The 21533-nt window shown below is 36.5% G+C and overlaps 3 protein-coding genes across 3 annotated transcripts; 2 read left to right on the top strand and 1 right to left on the bottom strand.

Moving 5' to 3' along the window:
* Nucleotides 1-533: 533 nt before the first annotated feature.
* On the top strand, nucleotides 534-3661 carry LOC113778725 (probable NAD(P)H dehydrogenase (quinone) FQR1-like 2). Its single transcript, XM_027324208.1, has 2 exons — nucleotides 534-1300; nucleotides 3162-3661. The coding sequence occupies exons 1-2, from the start codon at nucleotides 771-773 to the stop codon at nucleotides 3388-3390; spliced, it is 759 nt and encodes a 252-aa protein (XP_027180009.1). The 5' UTR covers nucleotides 534-770; the 3' UTR covers nucleotides 3391-3661.
* Nucleotides 3662-4625: 964 nt separating this feature from the next.
* Nucleotides 4626-14111, top strand: LOC113777752 (aminopeptidase P1). Its single transcript, XM_027322941.1, has 16 exons — nucleotides 4626-5088; nucleotides 5356-5419; nucleotides 5921-6060; nucleotides 7000-7284; nucleotides 7393-7515; nucleotides 7607-7885; nucleotides 8377-8463; nucleotides 8938-8999; nucleotides 10039-10105; nucleotides 10527-10661; nucleotides 10797-10877; nucleotides 11919-11973; nucleotides 12136-12240; nucleotides 12330-12401; nucleotides 13127-13251; nucleotides 13739-14111. The coding sequence occupies exons 1-16, from the start codon at nucleotides 4990-4992 to the stop codon at nucleotides 13901-13903; spliced, it is 1944 nt and encodes a 647-aa protein (XP_027178742.1). The 5' UTR covers nucleotides 4626-4989; the 3' UTR covers nucleotides 13904-14111.
* A 3520-nt stretch (nucleotides 14112-17631) lies between these two features.
* On the bottom strand, nucleotides 17632-19224 carry LOC113778177 (anthocyanidin 3-O-glucosyltransferase 5-like). The gene has a single exon (XM_027323476.1). It carries the CDS (start codon nucleotides 19186-19188, stop codon nucleotides 17761-17763), a length of 1428 nt encoding a protein of 475 aa, XP_027179277.1. The 5' UTR covers nucleotides 19189-19224; the 3' UTR covers nucleotides 17632-17760.
* Between the last annotated feature and the right edge of the window lie 2309 nt (nucleotides 19225-21533).

Here is a 21533-nt window from a genome sequence, read left to right as displayed (position 1 = left end):
GTATCAAGTTTTCAATAACGATATTTGTTGTTTTATGAGCAATTATGACAATAGTTGTATTACTATGATAGACTACATTTTGGGTCTTTTTTTTTTTTGAGTTACTATTGTTTCTAAAAAAAAATTGACAAAAAATGTTAGAAAACATTCAAAGTTGTAAAAAAAAAAAGGTTACTAGTTCAGCATTTGGTAATAATAACAACTATGATCAATAACTATAGTTTTGTGAGTTTATTGAAAAAATATAAAAAAAAGGAGGGATAAGAAGAGAAAAGGAAAAAAAAAATTATAAATCCATTTTTCATTTATGCATATCTAACAAGGGAGTTTTATTAAAGTGTTGAGACTAGTATTATGATTTTAGATGAATAAAAGAGATAGATGTAATTTTTAAAACTTCAACTAAGCTCGGTGAAATTATCAAAAACCTCGGGGAGGTTTCTAAAATTATCCCGTGAAAAAACTTCTGGACTCCAGAGAAGATGGATAATATCCCGTTTTCACGCCAAACTTGGCAATCGCAATCAAAACAAAATCCCACTCGCATGCCAATGTGCCATTTCAGCTCTCCCTGGTCGGCCTTCCTGATTTTCCACGATTCTCTTCTTCCGATCCTTCAGAGTCCCAAACGCCCACCCCACCATAAACCTCACCATTTACCAACTCCATCCACCCACTCCCTCACTTCTTCATTTTTCACTCGCACAGACAGCTTATATAACACATAGTCACACACTGGACCTTAACGCAACTCCGTTAATCAATTAAAAATGGGAAAAGGAGGGGGCTGCGTCCCTAGCAAGCAAAAAGGTCCCAAACCCTCCTCCACCCAAGACAGCCACCGTCCACTTCCCCAAGTGGAACCCACCGACGACACCCCTGCCACCGACGCCGTCAGTGAAATCCCAATTCAAGCCAATCTTAAACTCTTCATAGTATTCTACTCAATGTACGGCCACGTGGAGGGCCTAGCGCTGCGGATGAAGAGAGGGGTGGACAGCGTGGAGGGGGTGGAGGCAGTTCTGTATAGAGTTCCGGAGACCCTTTCCGATGATGTGTTGGCCCAAATGCGGGCCCCGCCCAAAGATGATTCGATTCCCGAGATTGCTTCGGCGGCTCACTTGACACAGGCTGATGGCTTCTTGTTTGGATTTCCGACGAGGTATGGATGCATGGCCGCCCAAATGAAGGCTTTCTTTGATTCTACTGGCCAGCTGTGGAGAGAGCAGAAGCTCGCTGGAAAGCCTGCCGGGTTTTTTGTTAGTACTGGGACGCAAGGAGGTGGTCAAGAGACCACTGCGTAAGCGTCTTTTTCCCTATCTGTTTTAAGCTTACCGGTGAATTCTTTCCTAGAACAGATATATGTAGTTTAATTTCAATTTGTTATGATTCCCATTTCGTGTCCGCCCTGATAAAAAACCGATTAATTAGCCATTTTTAGGTTTGTTCTCGCACTCTGAAGAGATCTTGAAGTAGTAGCACATGCTCTATTTTGTTATTAGATTATACTATTTAGATTTTTTGACGGAGACATATGCATGTTAGTTCTAGTGTTAGATTTTGCCTAAATTATTCATTGAAGATGTTGGGAGTTGGGGTGGATTGGTTAAAGCTCTCAGCAGTTTTGGGAAAACGAATTTCGTGTAGAGATAATCATAGCTCGTAAATTTATGTCCATGTTTGTGATATTAATGATTTAATGTGTGAGAAGGACTGGTGCGGATGTCTAAAGAATGTAATATGGCTGAGCAATGTGAATCTATTATTGGAGAATGATGATTGAATCAACTTGTTTCGGGTGGTGAAGAGATTTATTTTGTTTTCAACCTCAATTGCATGAGTCAATATTTATGGCTTTCAATTTGCTGAGGCTAAACTTTGAAGACATTATTATCATCGTATTGTATCTGCTTTAGCATGATTCATTAGTTATAAGTTGCTATATAGGTGGCAATTGATGGAGCTACAGTAATATTTAGGCCTAAACTCAAGAGCCCTGATGTGAAGGTATCAGACCCTCTTGTCATATAATAAATGCATTCATCACTGCAGGAACAAAAATTGTGAAACATTTCCAGCTCTGTCATCCAATTAATGAAGTATTGAGTTATTTTTTAACAGCTTTAACTTCCATAAATTCTAGGATATGTCGAGTTGGTGAGAGACTTTTCTTCCATTTTCTTTGTTGGGCTGGGGCATTTGGGATTGAGCAGGGGGTTAGATGGGTAACTTCATTTTATTGAATTTGATATTAATATATGCTTGTGAAAGCAATGAGAATGTCAAAAGCTTGCAGATGTCCATTCTGGAGTAAATTTCACTTATATGTACAAATTTATCTTTGAATCGTTAAAAATGTTGATTAGGAATTAAACACATGAACAATAGTCTAATACCTTAAAAACTGTGCTCTTTTTCTCTAATGCTTATGCATTTTACTGCTGAAAGACAATTTTATTGGGTAATAATAAAGGAGTTTGTGGGTGATTGTGAGAAAGTAAATCCTTTTTGGCTAATAGTTTTAAATCCTTGTCAAGTTTGATATTCCTCATAGAGTGCTGTAGTGCTAATAAGAAGAGTTAAATTACTTACCTTGTATGTGGATTCAATCTTCAACATGCTAGTCAATCAAAATCCTTTTGGGCCAAGGGAGGTTATCTTAAGGTGAAATAACCAAATTGATGGGTTATTGTAAGTAAAATTGTGGCATAGATAGTAGATTCAGTAATTTGGTCATGCCTTGCTGCATGTCATACAGGGGAGATAGACATTAAGGCAAGTCATTGATTCTTACAATGTAGTTAGCCTCTTCTTCTTCCTCTCTCTCTCTCTCTCTCTTATCCAAGAAATATGTGTGTGTGTGTGTGTTGCTTGGATCCGTTGATGCAAATTTTGTGATCTTGGATGCCATATTTAATTCCCTTTACGTTTTTATGGATTTACTTACCAAGAAGATAATTCATCTAGTGCAAGTTTTTCAGATTAATGAGAGCAAGACAGATCTTTGCTTATGATCTGGTGCCTTGTTTTTTAGTTCTTGTGCTAGTATATTATTGGTTTTGGAATGCTAAGGAGGGTCAATGATGCCATATGCTTTTATGTGACCGAAAAGTTTATGTCCCTGATGGCTAATGGTTATTTAGCTGGTATGTTTATCGCAGTTGGACTGCAATCACCCAGTTGGCTCATCATGGAATGCTTTATGTTCCCATTGGATACACCTTTGGAGCTGGTATGTTCAAAATGGATTCTCTTCGAGGGGGTTCTGCATATGGAGCTGGAGTCTTTGCTGGTGATGGCACAAGACAGCCAACCGAAATAGAGTTGGCCCTGGCAGAGCATCAGGGAAAGTATATGGCTGCGGTATTGAAGAAACTTGCACAAATTTGACAATGTGGTTTTAGACTTTATCCTACCCCGTCTTGCTTGCGAGTTAAAACATGGTTCTGAGTAAATTGATAGTGACAAACGGCCTCATGTTGAATCTGAGGCTCCCATTCTTTTTGTGATGTTACTTCCATTGTCCGATGCGCGTAGAATCATTTTCTATGTCGAAAATGTACATGATTAAAAGTTATTTATAATCTGGAACTTAGAAGAGTGTGTCTATACTGCTCTTTGTATGCCTCTCTTTAGGTAATTGCAGTCATCAGTTCGTTGATGGAGAAGATCGTTTTTCGATTGATTAAATTAATGTATATTTCCTATATTCCTTTAACAACGATCTTGACAAATAATTGAATAAACCTTTTAACTGGAGCAACGAAGTTGACTTAGAAAAAGATAAAAAGGGAGAGGCTGAGTCCATGCCCCTGCATGCTAAATCTTCACCCTATACATTTATTAGACATTAATGTTCTAGTTTTTATACATTAAACCAAAATACTTTTGTAGCAGTTAAATTTATCTTTTTACATATGAAAATTGTGGATTGCCATTTAACTTCCTACCACTGCCAAAGAAAACAAGAACTTGAAAAATTATTGTTTGGATTGCCATTTTTTGGAGTGTTTTGTCGATATGATGTATGTGAGATAAAAAAAATGATTGAAAAATGTATTTACAAAAAACGTAAGAATGTTTTGGTAAAAAAACTGCAATCCAAGCACCACTATCTCAGGGTATCAGCAATTCAAATAGAGAAAAAAAGGACACTTTATCGCATTGTGTGAGGGTGACCGTCGAGCCTCGAACTTTATTTTTCCTTTTTTGGTTAACCTGAAATATTTGAATAGAAAAAGTAAAGTGGATTTTTCTTTTTGTTCTCCAACTATTATCATTGGATCGGATTTAATGGATTTTTGTATTTAGATAGAAGATTATTTGAACATTTTTTATGAAAAATATTGTACTATTTTTTGTGATGTAATACATTATGCATGTGAGATAAAAAGATAATTAAAAATTAAAAATAATAAAAAATATGCGCCTGATGTAAATAATTTTTTTAAAAATAATCACACACCCAAACACACTAAAAAGAGGATGATGTGTGAAAGATATCGTATAACACGTGTAAACTCATGGAGATTCGATCGTTGGAGGACGGGGAGTGCCAGCGCTAGCGCGAATCCAAATCCTGTATTTGATGTGGGATAGCAGTTTGCACTTTGCACCGTCTACGCTACTACAACTTCAACGACTTGCAATATTTTGGGGTTGGCCCGTAGTACTTCCGTCCGTCGTCCAATATTTTGGGGGGATTTACCAGCGCTCCAAATAAAAACTTGAAAGGTCGCGCAAATCCAAAGCAGAGAATCGAGATTAAAAACTAAAAACTCAAAAAGGTCTGGCAAATCCATAGCCGAAAGCCGAATCACCTCCATCTCTTTCTCGCTCCTCTAGTGTTAGCTAGTTGCAGCGCTCTGCTAAGTAGTGAGTGTATATTAAAAAAACCAAACACACGCACTTTCAGTTCTCAAGAGAGATCGAAAGGAAAAGAAACAAAGAGGTCAAATCAGACAGGGGAAGAGAGAAAGAGCAGCATCGATGGCGGAAGAGGACAAATTGGCTTCGTTGAGGTCTCTGATGGCTTCTCACTCTCCCCCTCTCCATGCCTTGCTTGTTCCGTCCGAAGATTATCACCAGGTCTCTTCTTTTCATTTACTTTTTTCCTTGTCTTCTTTAACTTTATTTGCTCTCGTTTTCCCATTTTTTCTCTTTTTTTGGATGTCCGCTGTTGGACATTTAAAGCGGATTGATTTGAAATTCTATGGCTCTATCAGATGCTTTAATACTTCTAGATTGTTGGCGTTTTTAGATGTTACTTTCATTGCCTTTGATTTTTGATGCTCGATTTCTGCTCTTATTTAGCTATCCGTTCGTTTATACTAACATGGTAGAACGATGTGGCAGAGCGAGTATGTATCTGCAAGGGACAAGAGGCGCGCATTCATATCGGGATTCGCCGGAAGTGCTGGTTAGTCTTCAATTTGTTTTTTGTTTTCACATCTTACCGTTGTATGAAACAAACGTTTTTGCTACTTTTGGAGAACAAGAAATACTATCTCATGCAATCAATCTGACTTGACATTTAACTCAAATTGCTTTAGTTGATTAGTTGATCGCAAGAAGAGATGAAGATTAATCGGTGACCTTTTTACTTAATTGTACGTTTCGATTTAGAGCTCTAGCTGGGAATAGTAACTATTGAACTTAGTTTTCTGGAGTTTCTGAAGTTGTTTATATATTTCGTAGACACTAGTTCAAATTTGGTGTATTTCCATTGTTAGCAAATTGAACTTTGTATTGCACCAAATTTGAGCTTTGTGCTGTTACCGTGTATTGTTGCAGAAAAATGCTATGGAAGGCTAGTTAGGTGTGTGTATGGGTCTGTGTGCGTGAATGGACATTTTTTGAAAATGTTCTTGCTGATTTTAGCTGTTGAAACTTTTATTAAATGTGGTCTCCACTATTTTAGGTTTGGCACTTGTAACTATGGAAGAAGCAAGACTGTGGACTGATGGGCGGTACTTTCTCCAGGCGGCCCATGAACTTAATGATCAGTGGAAGCTCATGCGCATGGGAGAAGACCCGCCTGTTGATATCTGGATGGCAGATGTGAGTCCTTTTACATGGCGACTATATTGTTAAGAATGTGGATATGGAAAAACCAAGTTTTGTGATGCATTGCATGTAACTTCTCCCAATCTGTTGTAAGTGTTGTATACTGCATTTCAAACCTATTTCCTTGCAAGGACTTCAGTTGCAGCTTAGCTACTCTAGCTAGTTGGGTTGTATAACAGTACGATGTTATTTCATCCTACATTCACGGGGTAACCTTTCTTGCATAACCGAAGCAGTTTTACTTTTACCATTCACAACGATAGCACGAATGGCAACTCCTAGTTTTTTGGTAATTTGTCTCAGCTAATTCTTCCTCTTTCAAATGAAGAACCAAAATCGTTCTTACTTTGTGGAAACTTCCTAGTTTCACTGCATGCCAATATAGTACTCAGTCTGTTGGGTCCATCACCCTCATATCTAACCCCCCTGCCCAAAAAAATAAAAATAAAAATAAGAATAAAAATAAAAAACAAATTGATAAATAAAAAATAAATATTCAGGAAAAAAGTTAAGAGGGATTATCAAAATCGTGAGAAAGCTTCTTGCATCCCAAAAGATCAGTGCCTATGATTGCAATCAACTTTCCACATCCTTCAATTTCATGCTGGAGTTGCACAAATAGTTTATTTCGGCTGATAAAGAACACATGAACTGGCATTGAGTGCAGGGAAATTTGGAACTTGTGGTCTTGCTTGATAAATGCATTCTCAACATCAGTTTGTTTTGCCACTTTTTGGGTTGACAATGGTTCACATTTTGATTCCTACTTTTTCTTTTACTTGTTTGTAGTGGTAACTTGTCACGTCTTGCATTCCAAAAATGGCTGGTTGTTGCTTGATATTGCAATTTGGATTTACTGCTGGCTACAGTATTAGAATTTTGTTTCTTGTCTCATTCACCACGTTAACTGGTGTTTGTTAACTGCCAAACTAGAATTTACCAAAAGATGCTGCCATTGGTGTTGATCCTTGGTGTGTGTCAGTAGACACTGCACAGAAATGGGAGCGTGCTTTTAGTAAGAAACAGCAAAAGTTGATTCAGACACCCAGAAACTTGGTGGATGAAGTTTGGATTAGCCGCCCACCACTTGAACTGAATCCTGTTGCTGTGCATCCTCCACAATTTTCTGGTCGTTCTGTTGCAGACAAGTTAAAAGATTTGAGAGAGAACCTTGTGCAGGAAAAAGCTCGTGGTATACTGATAACAACTCTTGATGAGGTAAGTCTCTGGTGCTTGTGGTCTGGTTCTTTGCAATTGTCGATTTTTTCTGAAAAATATTGGTTTCTTCAGCTTGTTTTGCAATTTAATGTAATTACAACCATATAGGTTGCCTGGCTTTATAATATTCGCGGCACTGATGTATCCTACTGCCCAGTTGTTCATGCGTTTGCAGTGGTAACATTAAACTCAGCTTTCTTGTATGTGGACCAGAGGAAGTTATCGTCTGAGGTTGCTTCTAATAGCATTTGATCTCAATTAATTTATTGTATTCTATTGTAACTTTCTTTGTATCTAGTCTAAGAAACATACATCATCTCAGGTAAACATCACTATGAAGGAAAATGGAATTGAAGTACGTGATTATGGTGCTGTGACCTCAGATGTAACCCTACTTGCATCTGATCAGCTCAAACCTATCTCTTCAACTAATGCTACTAGAGCTAGTATATCTGAAAGCGGGCACCATAACAACAATAGCAGTAGTACTAATTTCATTTGGGTTGATCCTGGAAATTGTTGCTTTGCTTTATATTCAAAATTGAATACCAACGAGGTTCTCCTACAACAGTCACCTTTGGCTCTTGCAAAAGCTCTAAAGGTATAAAAACTTCTCTAAGAAGGATGTCAGATATGCTAAATTTTAGGTTGTTCGACTCATGGTAGATGATGTTTATACCATAAAGAAATGGATAAGAACTAATTTTATGGCCTCATTTGACTATTTGACTGTAAAATTGATCTTGGTGCAGTAGTTCAACTGTATGCAACAAACGTGTAGATTAATTTGGTAAAGAATGCCCATCTTATTGTACTTATTTTTCACTATGCGAGACTTTTTGTTCTTTATTTCTCTGTAATGTTTCTTTTGATCTAATGAAACTTATGCTTCCCCTTCTACCATTATGCTGTGTTTGGAGTATTAAATTAATATTTTAAGTATGTCGTACCTGTGGAAAAATTTATTATAAGGGCTCTCACTAAAAGATCGCTTGCTGACTGTGTACATAACCAAAATTGCTGCATTATTTCGTGATATGTCCATAAAACTGTAGTTCTATGTTTTGAAAAGCTGATTTGTATGATTTTTAGAACCCTGTTGAGATGGATGGATTAAAGAAAGCACACATACGAGATGGGGCTGCCGTTGTGCAATATCTTGTCTGGTTGGATAAGCAGGTATGTGGAAATTGTTGTTTTATTAAGTGTTGATCAAATGTTCATCCCATTCCCCTCTTTATCTCCTAATACTTGTCTATTATTGAAGCTCTTTTTTGATTGAGAAACAATGCTTATTAGACAGAAATGGTCTCCAATGAACTTTTATTGCATTAAAATACATATCATTCCTACTACTTCGTAGAGAGTTGCCAAAGTGCCAATTTTGTCGTAGTTTCATTCCTAGATATTATTTTTTTTATCTGTTGATAGTTTCTATTTCTCGAAGATTTAATTTCATTTTTTTTTTTTGGAATTTTAGATGAATATTTACATACTGTAAAAGCATTTGTGCTTGATGCTCATCTTGCCTTGTTAAAACTTGTTCTAACACAAACAAGTCATTCCACCTTGTTTCCAAGTTATGATTGAAGAATTTCTCATCTTTGTTGGATTTTTCTTAGATATTTGTTTCTGGTTCTTCTCTATTTACAGGTGCAGGAGTTATATGGTGCTTCTGGTTACTTCTTGGAGGCGGAAAATATTAAGAAGGACGTGTATGTAGCAGTATTTTTCGCTTCTTATTTCACACTGTCAGATTGTTTACAAGGCTCAGGGACTTTCATGTCCTGTAGTTGTGTTGTCTATTTCATACTTGTTAGGCAAAACCATTGTCAATTACATGATTGATGCAAGAAAACTTTTTAACATGGTTTAACAATTGATTAATGTGTTAATACTTAAATTTACAATTGAGCCTCTACAATTTGACACTGAGCACCCATGAGCGGCTCAATACCTGACCAGTGGTTGAGCTTAGGCTGCAAAGCCAGCAGAGTTAGATCTGAACAACATATCTTGAACTCTTGAAGGATCTTGATACAACTTGAGAATGAAGTCTATCACTTGCTTTTCTTCTTGTAGCCATCTATTTCATTCACTCTTTTGCTTCTGAACCTCTAATCATCTTATTTTACTGAAGAGAATTGGAAGGTGCACTTGTGTAGACACCCAGCCTTTCCTCTGTTCACCTTTTTCTCCCTTTCTTCCAATCAGATACCAAATATCATTTTTTAGTTCCACTTGTCTTGTTCAACTGATGGCACCAAAAACTTCTAGAAGTATGCCTAACACTACCACCTCTTCTATTCCTTGTCCCCTTTGTTTTGTGTGGAAAACAAATATGAATTTTCTTTTGATTAATTTTGATTAGCAGCTAGGAATTCTTAGATATCTAGTGAATTGAAGTGTCATAAGATCAAAGCTTTTTAGTCTAAATTCATATTTTGAGAGTTTGATTGAATTTGATTCTGTAGGTTAAATATTTTTGTTTGAAACTAACTGAACAGCTTTGGGTTCAATCAAGCTTGATGAGGTGCAACAATATCGATGAGCTCAAGTTCGAGTATAGATACTTTAAGTCGAGTTGATCTCGCACTTGTAGGCGCTCGAGCTAAGTTGGCTCATTTGCACCCCTATTAGTGACTCAATGTCAAAAATTGGCTTTAACCATGATTATTTTTCTTTTTCATGTTAGTCTGAATAATTCTCAGGGAGAGTATTTTTGCTGAGATATCTCTGTTGAATAATTGGCAGAAACACCACTAGACTAACAGAAGTGTCTGCAAGTGATAAGTTAGAGCAGTTCCGTGCGTCCAAAGAGGTACAACTATGTAGATTTGCCATGATATTTTGTTGTGTGATTTTTTTTTTTTTGTTTCATTACTTTTACTTGCTTAGAAGTGGTTACAAGGACATATATATAAACAACTTCATCCCTTTGAGCAATTCTTCTGGAACAAATCTTCACATATCATTTAGCTTCATTGTTTATGTTGGAGATGAAAGCTGTCATCTAATTGTTGTAACATGCTATAAAAGTACAGTCCTGTTATCACATCTTTTTTTCTGGGGATAGCATTAAAATATTGGCTGTATTTTTACCTTAATGGATCTTTTTTATTACATGCATTTGGTTTGTGTCGTTTTGAACTATATAGCTTAAATAACTGTGATTTTTTCAATGTTGAAAACATCAAATCTCTCTCATATATCTAAGTTTAACGTTCCTTTTTCTGTTGCAGTACTTTAGAGGATTAAGCTTTCCAACTATTTCATCAGTTGGTCCAAATGCTGCAATTATTCATTATACACCTGATGCAAAAAGTTGTGCCGATCTTGATCCAAATAGCATTTACCTCTTTGACTCAGGAGCGCAGGTTTAGCAACTTCCTTGTCTAGCAGGGGGTTTTTGATTCATTAATTGCTAAATTACATGTTCAATTCTATTTGCATTTTATTAGTCTCTCTAATTCATTGATCTTTTTAATTGATGTCATATGTTGTTTTTGAAGTATCTTGATGGAACAACAGATATAACTCGAACAGTTCATTTTGGAAAACCCACAAAACACGAGAAAGCATGTTATACTGCGGTATGTAGCTATGCTTTTTTTTTTTTTTGGTGAGTCCTTATTTTGTTTACTCAGTACAATGAGTATATTCGAAGCATGTTATGATGACATTTGTTTAGTGGATGAAGTATGTATATGTCCAAAGCATGTTATACTGACATAGATGATGGTTGATTTTCTTTAAATCCGATGTATTTTTAGACTTTCAATTTAAAGCTTAATTGTCCTAGAGCATCATTCATTCTTGTAACATTTTTTGATTGTGGGGTTACATAAGATTTGCTATATGAAGTGGTAGCGAGCAATCTAGCAATGTCAAAATGCTTAGGAGTTCTTTCCCACCCATTCAGTATCCACTTTGGAATGGAAACCTATAGGACAGAGTAAGCTTTAATGACTTGTATGGTAAATGTTGGTCAATTAAGAAAAAACATGATGAGTTATGAACAGTCCAGAAAAAAAAAAAAATTTTTTTGCCCCCTAAGATGGATATGCCATTATATCACAGTGAAAGAGAAAGAGAATGAGCCCTTAAGATAATTTGGCTTACCTAAGAGAATTGGCCAGAAAGGCTGAGAAGAAAAAAAGATGTGCATAACAGACAGCTGATATGCTAGGATGAATTTTTGGTTGAGTTGATTGGGCTCTTGTTTAGTACGAGCTGCTTTTCGTGATGTCCATAAATCATTGTGAAACAAATGATAGGGCAGTTTCAAAATCTTGAAAGTGATTCTAGCAACAAGCTTTTTTTCTTGTTTAGTTGACTATGAGCTATTTGATTGTTATCTAAATTAGTTTAGGAATCTAAAGTGAAAAGGTCTTATTGAGTGTTGCAGTCTTGATGCCTAGATCTTAGTCCTGTTTATTAACTTTATTAACTTAATGATTTTGCCCAAATTTATGTCTTCGTTAAGCTTTTTTATTTTTATTGATATGGCTTTATGCTTGAAAAGGAAGGTTCCAAAATTTACTGGCTTTCCAACATCTCTACCTCACGCACGTAAATAAACACCCATTTCTGCAACTGACAAATATTGCCTTCTTTTGGAAACTATTTCATAGGTTCTCAAGGGTCACATTGCATTGGGTAATGCTCAATTTCCAAGTGGAACCAATGGTATTGTCCTGATTAATTTTTTTCTCAGTGCTGTGATGACTAGTAGTAAAATATTGTATAGGCAGTAGTCCTCCATATTTTGGAAAATGCAGTGGATAGCTTTGTTGTTTTGTGATGTTATGAGGAATTCAATTTCTTATTGTTCCAATCACTCTTTTCTAGGAAATACTCTTGACGTTCTTGCTCGGATTCCTTTGTGGAAGTATGGCCTTGATTATAGGCATGGAACTGGTCATGGAATTGGTTCCTACTTAAATGTTCATGAAGGTAGTTAGTATGTGCATTTTTATAGTGGTTTTTAGAGTATCAATGCAGGCTATCCGCGAATCTTAATGTATTTATTTTTGTAATGTTAGGACCCCATCAAATTAGTTTCAGACCTGCTGCTCGTAATGTGCCGTTACAAGCTTCAATGACTGTCACGGATGGTTAGTGTCACTATCCTGTTGCTCATCTTTATACTGTCATGCTTCTCGTTGACTAAATTTGTTTCGAAACAGACTTGCATATAATTGATAACTTATGTCTCATTTATTGTGCGCACTTGATATATTACATACTTATAAGCGGATTAGCATGTAAGCAAACAAAAGATGAAGGTTGGAGGGTCTCTGTCTTTAGTTGGTACCTACAACCTTAAAATAAGTACCAAGAGGGAAGTAAAGTTAAGCTAACTTGGCATTGTTTCACTGACAACATAATGCATGTTAACTTGCTTTTTCTGATAAAGGAAATTAAACATTAACCATCAATGGTATTCCATGTCTAGTCCCATACCTTGTGCTTTGTCGCATGCCCTTTCTTATTGTTATTGGATTTGTCATTTATTTTGCTTGTTCGGAATAATATTTATGTAAAAGCAAGCCAATATACCTGGATCGGCACAATCGCCATACACTTAGAGGCTTGGATGTTATGAAATTAGTGTCTAGTTGCTTCTTTAACATCTCATAAAGGTCTGAAAATACTTGAGTAGACAAATTCATATGTAGGAAAATTGGTTTCTCAGGTGCTCCTATGGTGTTATATGCATATTTGAATAATTCCTTCTTTCTCTATTGTTGGTAATTTCCATTGTGTGTGCATGAAATACTGGCTTATTCGAAATGAGATTTCTACACACTAGATAAGTGATTCAAATAGCATATTTCAGAACCTGGTTATTACGAGGATGGAAACTTTGGTATAAGACTGGAGAATGTGCTTATCATCAAGGAGGCTGATACAGAGTTCAATTTTGATGACAAAGGCTATTTAACTTTCGAGCATATAACATGGGTAAGTTAAATTGTTCCAATGGATCTGTTTTGGTGTTGTACATTCCGGTCTAAATTGAAGTCCGTGTATTTGAACCTAGAGTTGTGGGAATACATTTATGACTTCAAAACAAGCCAGCAACTGAACTTGGGTAATTTAAATTTACTCCACGCATCCCCTTTCGTGTTATACATTTATGTGAAAATTAAAGTGCACATGCGTCTTCCAAGGCACAAGGCTCACTTGTGCCTGTGCATCTTTCACCCTGGATTATGGAAATACAATTTTGATTAGAAACAAGCCTTTTGGCAAGTATTTTGCATTGAAGGCTCACTTATTTCTTATTGCATTTTTTGGTATTTGATGTTAGGCCATCCTCAAGTCTTAATGTCGGCGCGCCTTTTGCTTGCATTTTTTCATGCATGCTTCCCTCTCATTTTGCTCAATAGTTTGTGTCGCTCTTATTCTGGTAAGAGTTAGCATTGAGGTCGTATATTTTTGTTTTCAGGCACCGTATCAAACGAAATTGATCGACTTTAGTCTACTTGTACCTGAAGAAATTGAATGGTTGAATAATTATCATTCCAAATGTAGTGACATCCTCGCTCCATATTTGGATGAATCTGAGAAGGCTTGGCTCAAAAAGGCTACTCAACCTGTTTGTGTTTGCTGAGCATCTCCTCTGGGGTTGAATTCATAGCAGACTTCTGAACCTTTTTTTCCATCGTCTGAAGGCCATGTTCACCACCTTGACCTTCTGATCGTCCGAACATTGCATACTCCATGATGTTGTCGGTCTTCACATTCCTCGTGTAAATGGATTATATCATTCTACTTATTTCATATTCGGCCTCTCTTTCAGTCCGTAGCATTTCGGTTCTTATCGTGTTGCTATGAGCTTTATGCTAGCACAAATTGTGGCGAATGAGTCAACTTGTTAAGATTGAAGAAAAATTAAAACGAAACATTTCAGATGAGTTCTAACAACTCAATTATAATGAGTTTCTAGTCGTAGGAAATCGCTTGTAACGTATATTGAAATCTCTGCATCATGGGCAAGAGGTCTGTTAAAATGTGCTTCTTGTATCGGAGTTCGAAACTTTTTTGGGAGTCAAAATTTGAAGTTTAGCCCCGGCTAGGACACTTTTGGTTGTTGTGATCATTTGGAGTCCTTTCTAAATCTCGTTAATAGGACCAATCCTTGCTCGAGGGTCTAATGTTAAAATGAGGGTAATTTAATCAGTAGGTAATCCCCGTCAGAATCTATGACACTCCAAAAATTATACATTTTATAGCACGAGTATTAGGTAAGCAATAATGAATATATTCCGATTCTCTGCTAAAGAGACTTAAAAGAACATATTTTCTACAGAAAAAAATTCACACCCAAATTTTTATTGTCTTTTATAGAAACTCTTTTTCTTGATTCTGTCGTTCCAAAATTTATATTTCTCTGAAGTTATTTTAAATTTTTTCTCTTCCCTCTTATGACCTACTACCTTTTTTTCATTATTATTATTAAACTTTCTTCTAAGCTTGCATATAATAAAATGGTAAATATTGCTAGTAAGTCAATATGATTGCATATTTCACCTTGGAACTTGCTTGATTTTAATTTTATGGAATTGAAATATGTGAACATTTTAATTTAATAATTAAAAATTTTGGATTGCTAAATTAACTTTTAAATTAGTAAATATTCTTATGCCCTTGTAAAATCTTTGAAAATATGTTTTTAACAATGTAACCATATTTTTTCTTTTTTTTATTATATAAATATATGTTTCTTGAAACTACAAGAAGTATCAAATAAATTTAAAACCTACGGGCACAAGTCTTTAATAAGTGTATATGGTGTGGATTTAGTATGGAGGGTGTGGATTTAATTAGCCCTTATGTGTGTGTGTAAGGTTCTTCTATTTTGTACACTTAGGCATATGATAAGCCGTAGATTTGGGTGTCCGTTATCTAAAAAAGTTTAAAATTTCTTTGGCTAAAGTTTCTAGGGGGAAAATAATAATGTTTAAAATTTGGAGTGGGTCCATCCCTTATATTTTGTCTACTTATCATGCATCCTAAAGGTACATAATAAAAAACTATATATATATATATCTTTACTATACTAAAAGCGGGAGTTCGGATTGCTACACTGAAATTGGGCTGGTTATAGTGCGATTTGTGTGAGCTTGAGGGGCGCTTTGGTCTTTTGTCATTCAGTGGTGGTGGCTTTGCTGGAAATTCACTTCTGTCCGCGTGGCAGCAATTTCCTCTTCATGTGATTAGCATTAGCCTTAGTGGTGCTTCATTTTTCGATAATGCCATTTGCTGTTTCTCTCTTACTCAGGACACCGGAAGATGCATGCTATAGTATTGTGGTTCCTTTGTAATTTATTTGTTTTTTGTACCTCTTTTGTTTGAGTCATTGTTGCCCCTTGTGATCCAGAGAGATAGGCCACCTTAGCTATTTATGAGTATTAGTTTAGCCTGAGGTGTTTGCCATATTTTTTAATCATGCCATTTATTTTTCCCTTCATTCAACATGTATGTTATATTTGCTTGTTTTGTAATTTTGTTATTTTTTGACCCTAATTTTTGTTGACTTATTGTTCTCTTTTGTGGACAACACAGATAGTTTTTGAACTTTTACAATAGTCCCAATTTTTTCTTTCAAGTATGAAAAAATGATTCTATAAATACATATTTTTCAATTTTAAACACGAGTTTGTCACCCTATTTGTAAAATAGATCCATCCTTTATTTTTTTAGCATTTTATTTCAATTTATCTGTAAACACAAGTCGATTTGGAATTCACCATTTAAAGAAATGATAGTATATATAAACCGAGCTCATGGTGGGATACAATTGAATAAAAATTATATGTCATGCATCCAGACCTATTAATGTAAAAGAAAAAAGCCATTGAATATACAAAAAAAATTAATTTAATTTTACATTGGTCTAAAAATATTTTTAAATATGTTTGAAAGCTTATTCAAGTATAGCAAACAATAGAAAATGATAAACCCATTTTATAATTTTAGGCATTATTTAGTGATTAATGCTACATTAAAAAAGTTAGATAACCATGTCTTATAATTCTACCTAATTTTTGTCATTACTTACTGATTAATGCTACATTAAGAATGTTAGATAACCTAATTTCAAGGTCTTAATTATCAATGCAATTAGGAAAAAATACACACTCACACACATGACGACTGTTAGATCGTTGATAATTTATTGCAGATATGAAATACTAACATATCAATACTAATATATCGTATCGATATCTCACATTAAGTCAATTAGTAGTCCAAGTCCAGTAGGTACAAAAATCTCTTCAATTTCATAAATAAATTGAGTAAACGAATAATGACAATAACCAATTTACCTAAAGTTAAATTCCCCATAATTACTAGCACCCATCATGTATTTAGTATATAACTATTTTATATTAATTCACTTGTCTTCATTTGAACTTGTTTAACACAGACTCAGGGCATCCTCACGCATCGCGTGAGGCTGAAAAAACTAGTATATATATAAGTTTAAGCTCATGGTGTTATTAAATAAATTGGGTTAATCATTTTAAACTCATGTTTTTGTTCAAAAGTTTTAATTTGGTTAGCTCATAAACTCCTGACGTTACGGTTGATATCAGAGAGAAAGAGATGTCTGCGTCCATACACGTCCATGTATTCATAACGACGAAACGAGGTGGGTAGCTTAAAAATTAAAACTGGATGAAGGAGAAGTCTTTCAAACAGACTTTACAAATGTTAACGACGTACAGGAAATGCAACCGAGTCATTGGCTTGCTGTACCAGTCAAGAGTTCTGGGCAACCGATATGATGAATCTATGACTTGATGAATCACTTTTTTCATGAAGCGGGGGTCTCCTACGAACCAGAGACCAACCTCATGCGACTTTCTCTATAGTACAAAGTAGCCAGCTTAAAAGGAGCAAGAGATGCGAAAGAAAATGATGGCCGTATTGAAACTATACTTGTTTTGAAGCCATATTCTTGACTCTTGAGTAATCAACATGTGAGTCGTTGATTTTCCTTTCTCGATAACTATTGGTTGGTTCGTGCAGAAAGTTCACAGATTTTTAGTTCTTTAATACATATATGAATGAACATGTTTGATTTTTTTTTATTTTTAATAAACAATGACTATTTTGGGTCAATTACCAATCCTGCTTGATTAATGTCTAGAAAATAGTGAGTGGTAATTGCCAGATTCCGCAGGTATTTCTATTCGAAGATGAGCCTTGAGTTCCTACAGAAACTACCTGACAAGTGTATTCTCAAAGTCAACCAAAACATGTCCTTAAGATATAGTGTATATGTGGCTAATTTATGGAATAAGTAACTGTATATTACACATCAAATTTGCAGTAGATAAACATAAGGAAATTGCCTGGTTACCATTTTATTTGACACGAAGGGTACAACCACTACATTTAGTTCATTTTCATCAGTTCATTACCATGTACCATTAGAACTATTTCATTACACCATGGATCTCAAAACCTCAACCTCATCTGAATATCTCTCAGGAGATTGCACATGGTATCGTAAGAGGATCCCCCCTTGTTCAGTGCATTCTCAGCACTATTCTTCAGTTTTTTAACTTTATCCCTCATGACCTTTCCTTCTTTGTACTCCATCACAGTTCTCACCAATTTCTCAATCTCTTCTCTGTCCACAACTTTCTTAGCTGGTAAAATCTCCGGCCGGACCGCTATCCCGAGTTCCTCCGTTAGCATGGTGGCGTTCAGTCTTTGCTCCGCATAAAGCGGCCATGCAATCATTGGAACACCACTTTTGATGCATTCTACCGCTGAGTTCCATCCGCAATGCGACAGAAATCCCCCAACTGACGGATGATTCAAGATCTCCGGTTGTTGGGCCCACAAGGGTACAACCCAACCCGTCTTCTTCGTTCGGCTGAGGAACCCTTCTGGTAAATAATCCGGGGTGCCATCAGAAGCGCTCCCCGATGTGAAAAACGACTCATCCGCACCATTTTCTGCTGGTGGTCGAACCACCCATATAAACCTCTGTTGGCTCAACTCCAAACCCCAAGCTAGCTCTGTAATTTGCTGAGCTGATAGAGTGCCACCGCTTCCGAAACAGACAAATATCACCGACTCATGTGGCTGCTTGTCTAGCCATTCGATCAACTCACTCTTTGGACCGGCCAGCTCGATCGGTCTTGTTAGCGGTCCGATGGGATAAACCGGTGGCTTCACAACTGCCCGTAAAGATTCATTTCTCCTCAACGCTTCAAGCGATACGGGCTCTAGCTCTTCCCAAGTGTTCATCAAGATCCCGTCTCCCAGCTGGAACTCCATCGCTTGCCTCAAGTACTCCCTGTACTGCGGGTCGTTCCGGTCTAGCATGGGGTCAACCACGTCCTGCGGCCGGACCGGTTTGCAACCGGGGATTTGGAGCGGCTCACTTTGATCAACATACTGACCATCTATTTGTTCATGAAGCACCGGGCAATACGAAGTTAATGCGGTAAACCATGCAGTGGTGGGAATGTACAAATACTTGGGAATGTTAAATTCAGTTGCAATCGGAAAGGCTTCCGTGCAGAAGAGGTCCGCAATTAGGACGTTCGGCCGGTGCTTCATGCCCGCGATTGTGGACCGAACACCCGGTAGAGACTCACGTACCATGATGCATAATTGTGTGACCACCCTAGTGTTGGCATCAATTAGGTGAGAGATGTCCACCGGGGGAATGTTAATTGTGTCCACTACTTTTGGACCGGATGGGGGCTTGAGCAGTTGAGACTCTGCTGGTGAAGTGCTGGTTGTGAGGACCAGTACTGTAACTTTAACAGCATGATGGGTTGCTAGCCTGTTTCCCAGCACAAGAACAGGGATGAGATGACCCAAACCGGGGCTTGCGAGAATGGCAACGTGAAGCTTTTGGCTATCCATTGGCTAGTCGTATTGTGAACGCCAACAGCTACAAAGGAAAAAAGAAAGGTTCCAGCCTTTATAGAATCAGGAAGTTCAACAAGGGAATATCAATCGACGACCAAGGTGCCAAGAGCGCGCAACCCCCCCTTTTTCCCCAAACGAAAATAATTTCAATAATCTCATTTGCTATCCTAAAAATACTTCCCTCTCAAAAAAAAAAAACCGTGAAAATTTTTTAAAAATCTTACTTGTAAATGTGATTATCTACCTTAAAAAACTATTTGACATTAAGTACTTGGCTCCAAACTTATCGTTTGCCAAGACATTTCCATTTTGCACTCCCTCCCAATTAAAGTGGGATGTCCTAGTTCCACAAATGCAACTACGACGTAACACGGTGAATTGATTTTGATAGACTAAGATATTTATCAATTTTAGTAGCATAATTGCAAGATGACAAACTGCAACTTATTTTTAAATTACAAGCAAATCTTAACCTTATCGGAGCAAAATTTGTAACTTAATTTCTACACCCTCTTGTTGTCTTGCAGTAAAAAAATTCGCCAACATGCATGGAAAGGATCAGGTACAGGTATACATTTTCAGGTATAAATTTGCTTTGTTTGGACTGCAATGAAGAAAATTTTTTGGTCATATTCCTTTTACAAATGTTTAAATCGCCTTTTTATCTTATCGAACAATCCATTCTAAAAAATGTTAAAGTAATTTTTTCAAAAGCTCTTTAGAAAACACAATCCAAACAGCCTCAAAAGGCGAATTTTAAGAAAATTTATTTTTGTGGATGTCTAGGGGCCACTCATGCAAGTAATGACGCCTTGGGAAGTCCATTATACTAGTAGTTCATATACAAACTTCCAACGTTGTAGCAATCAAAAGGCGAGAAAAAAAAAACTACACGAAAGTTTATGAGCATAGCATATTCGATTTGGTCGTCCTTTTTGGAAGGATGTGGGAAGAAGCCAGTGAAGAGCAAGTGTTGGGTTGGGTTTTTTAAAAAAAAAAAATTGGTGATGGCTTTATCGCCGGCTGAATAAGTTAAACTCCTTACCCTTGTTAAAAGGGCGTCTCGTTGCCTTCTGCACTGTCATGATTGTCATAGCATGTGTCTTTCTTCCACAGATTCCTTTCATACACCATTACTCTCAACAGTAATTCATAGCCGCCACAAACTTTAACGATAACGATGATAATTATTAACTAGTGAAGGGTGAATAGGCAGGTGACCAACTAGAGGATATACAAAGCATTATCTTCTGCAGCAGCATGGTTGACAATCTAACAGCGACGCATCCATAATGTTCTCAAAACTCAAGAGACGATTATCCCTCCCGTTCTAAATCTAAATTCAGTAGTTATCAATTAAGTAGTGTCTTATAAATACAACAAACAAATAAACGACCAATTATGAAAGAATGCTTCAAACATTGATTACCCTCTTCTATACAAATGTCGACATATAACCTACACACGCACACATACATATAGTCATATCATATTATCAGAGTTTGATTTCTTATACTACTAACCTTCCATCGGTTTTTGCCTATTTCAATAGAGTCACCTCCCTATAGTCTGTTTAAGAAGGTGAAATGGTGATGGTAAGATATAGAATGGTATCCACATATATAGGATTTAACGTTACCTCCGATGAAACAAATCAAACATTAAGGCGAAATCTGGCAAAACTTTGAATGTTTTTACGAGTAATAACTGAAATATCAGCGATTCTGCTGTGTTGAGATTGATTCCACATGGTCATCACCTTGGTTTTAGTGCTTGGCCTTGTATTCATATGTACTTGGGGCCTTGTATTCATATGTACTTGGTGCCTTGACCGCTACTTTTACTTCCTATATATGTACCACGTTACAGCATCTATCCCTTTTGTTTCTCTGAGATATTATTGGGGTAGAAGAGCAGACGAAAGGTTAATGAGTTCAAACTTAACGTTGGATCTCATCTCGAACAAGCCTGCAATAATTATTTTATCGAAACGGACATATATAGTCACGGTCGTACTCAATGGAAGTATACAGGTGTGATGAAATATTCAAGTATGTGGACAAATGAACTTTTGAAGCTTTGACCCCCATCTTCAAAGCTCAAGTCTTTCCTTAGGCAATAGATAATTCACCGATTTAGAATTTTAGACTCGCTTACGATGTAAAAATCCTTTGAGAATTTCTTGCAAGTTGCATCCTGAATTGTATGTATTATGTTGAAAAAGAGTGAAGGTTGGAATGTTCAGAATGGTCAAAATTACTGTCTTCAACTTTTACAATACAACTTTCCCAGTTAGAATTAGATGACTTTAAAACTTAAACACACGGACCTGGGCTCTT

The sequence above is a fragment of the Coffea eugenioides genome, chromosome 7 (genome assembly GCF_003713205.1).
Source record: "Coffea eugenioides isolate CCC68of chromosome 7, Ceug_1.0, whole genome shotgun sequence".
In the NCBI taxonomy this organism is placed as follows: domain Eukaryota; kingdom Viridiplantae; phylum Streptophyta; class Magnoliopsida; order Gentianales; family Rubiaceae; genus Coffea; species Coffea eugenioides.
This window is presented reverse-complemented; position numbering and strand designations above follow the sequence as displayed.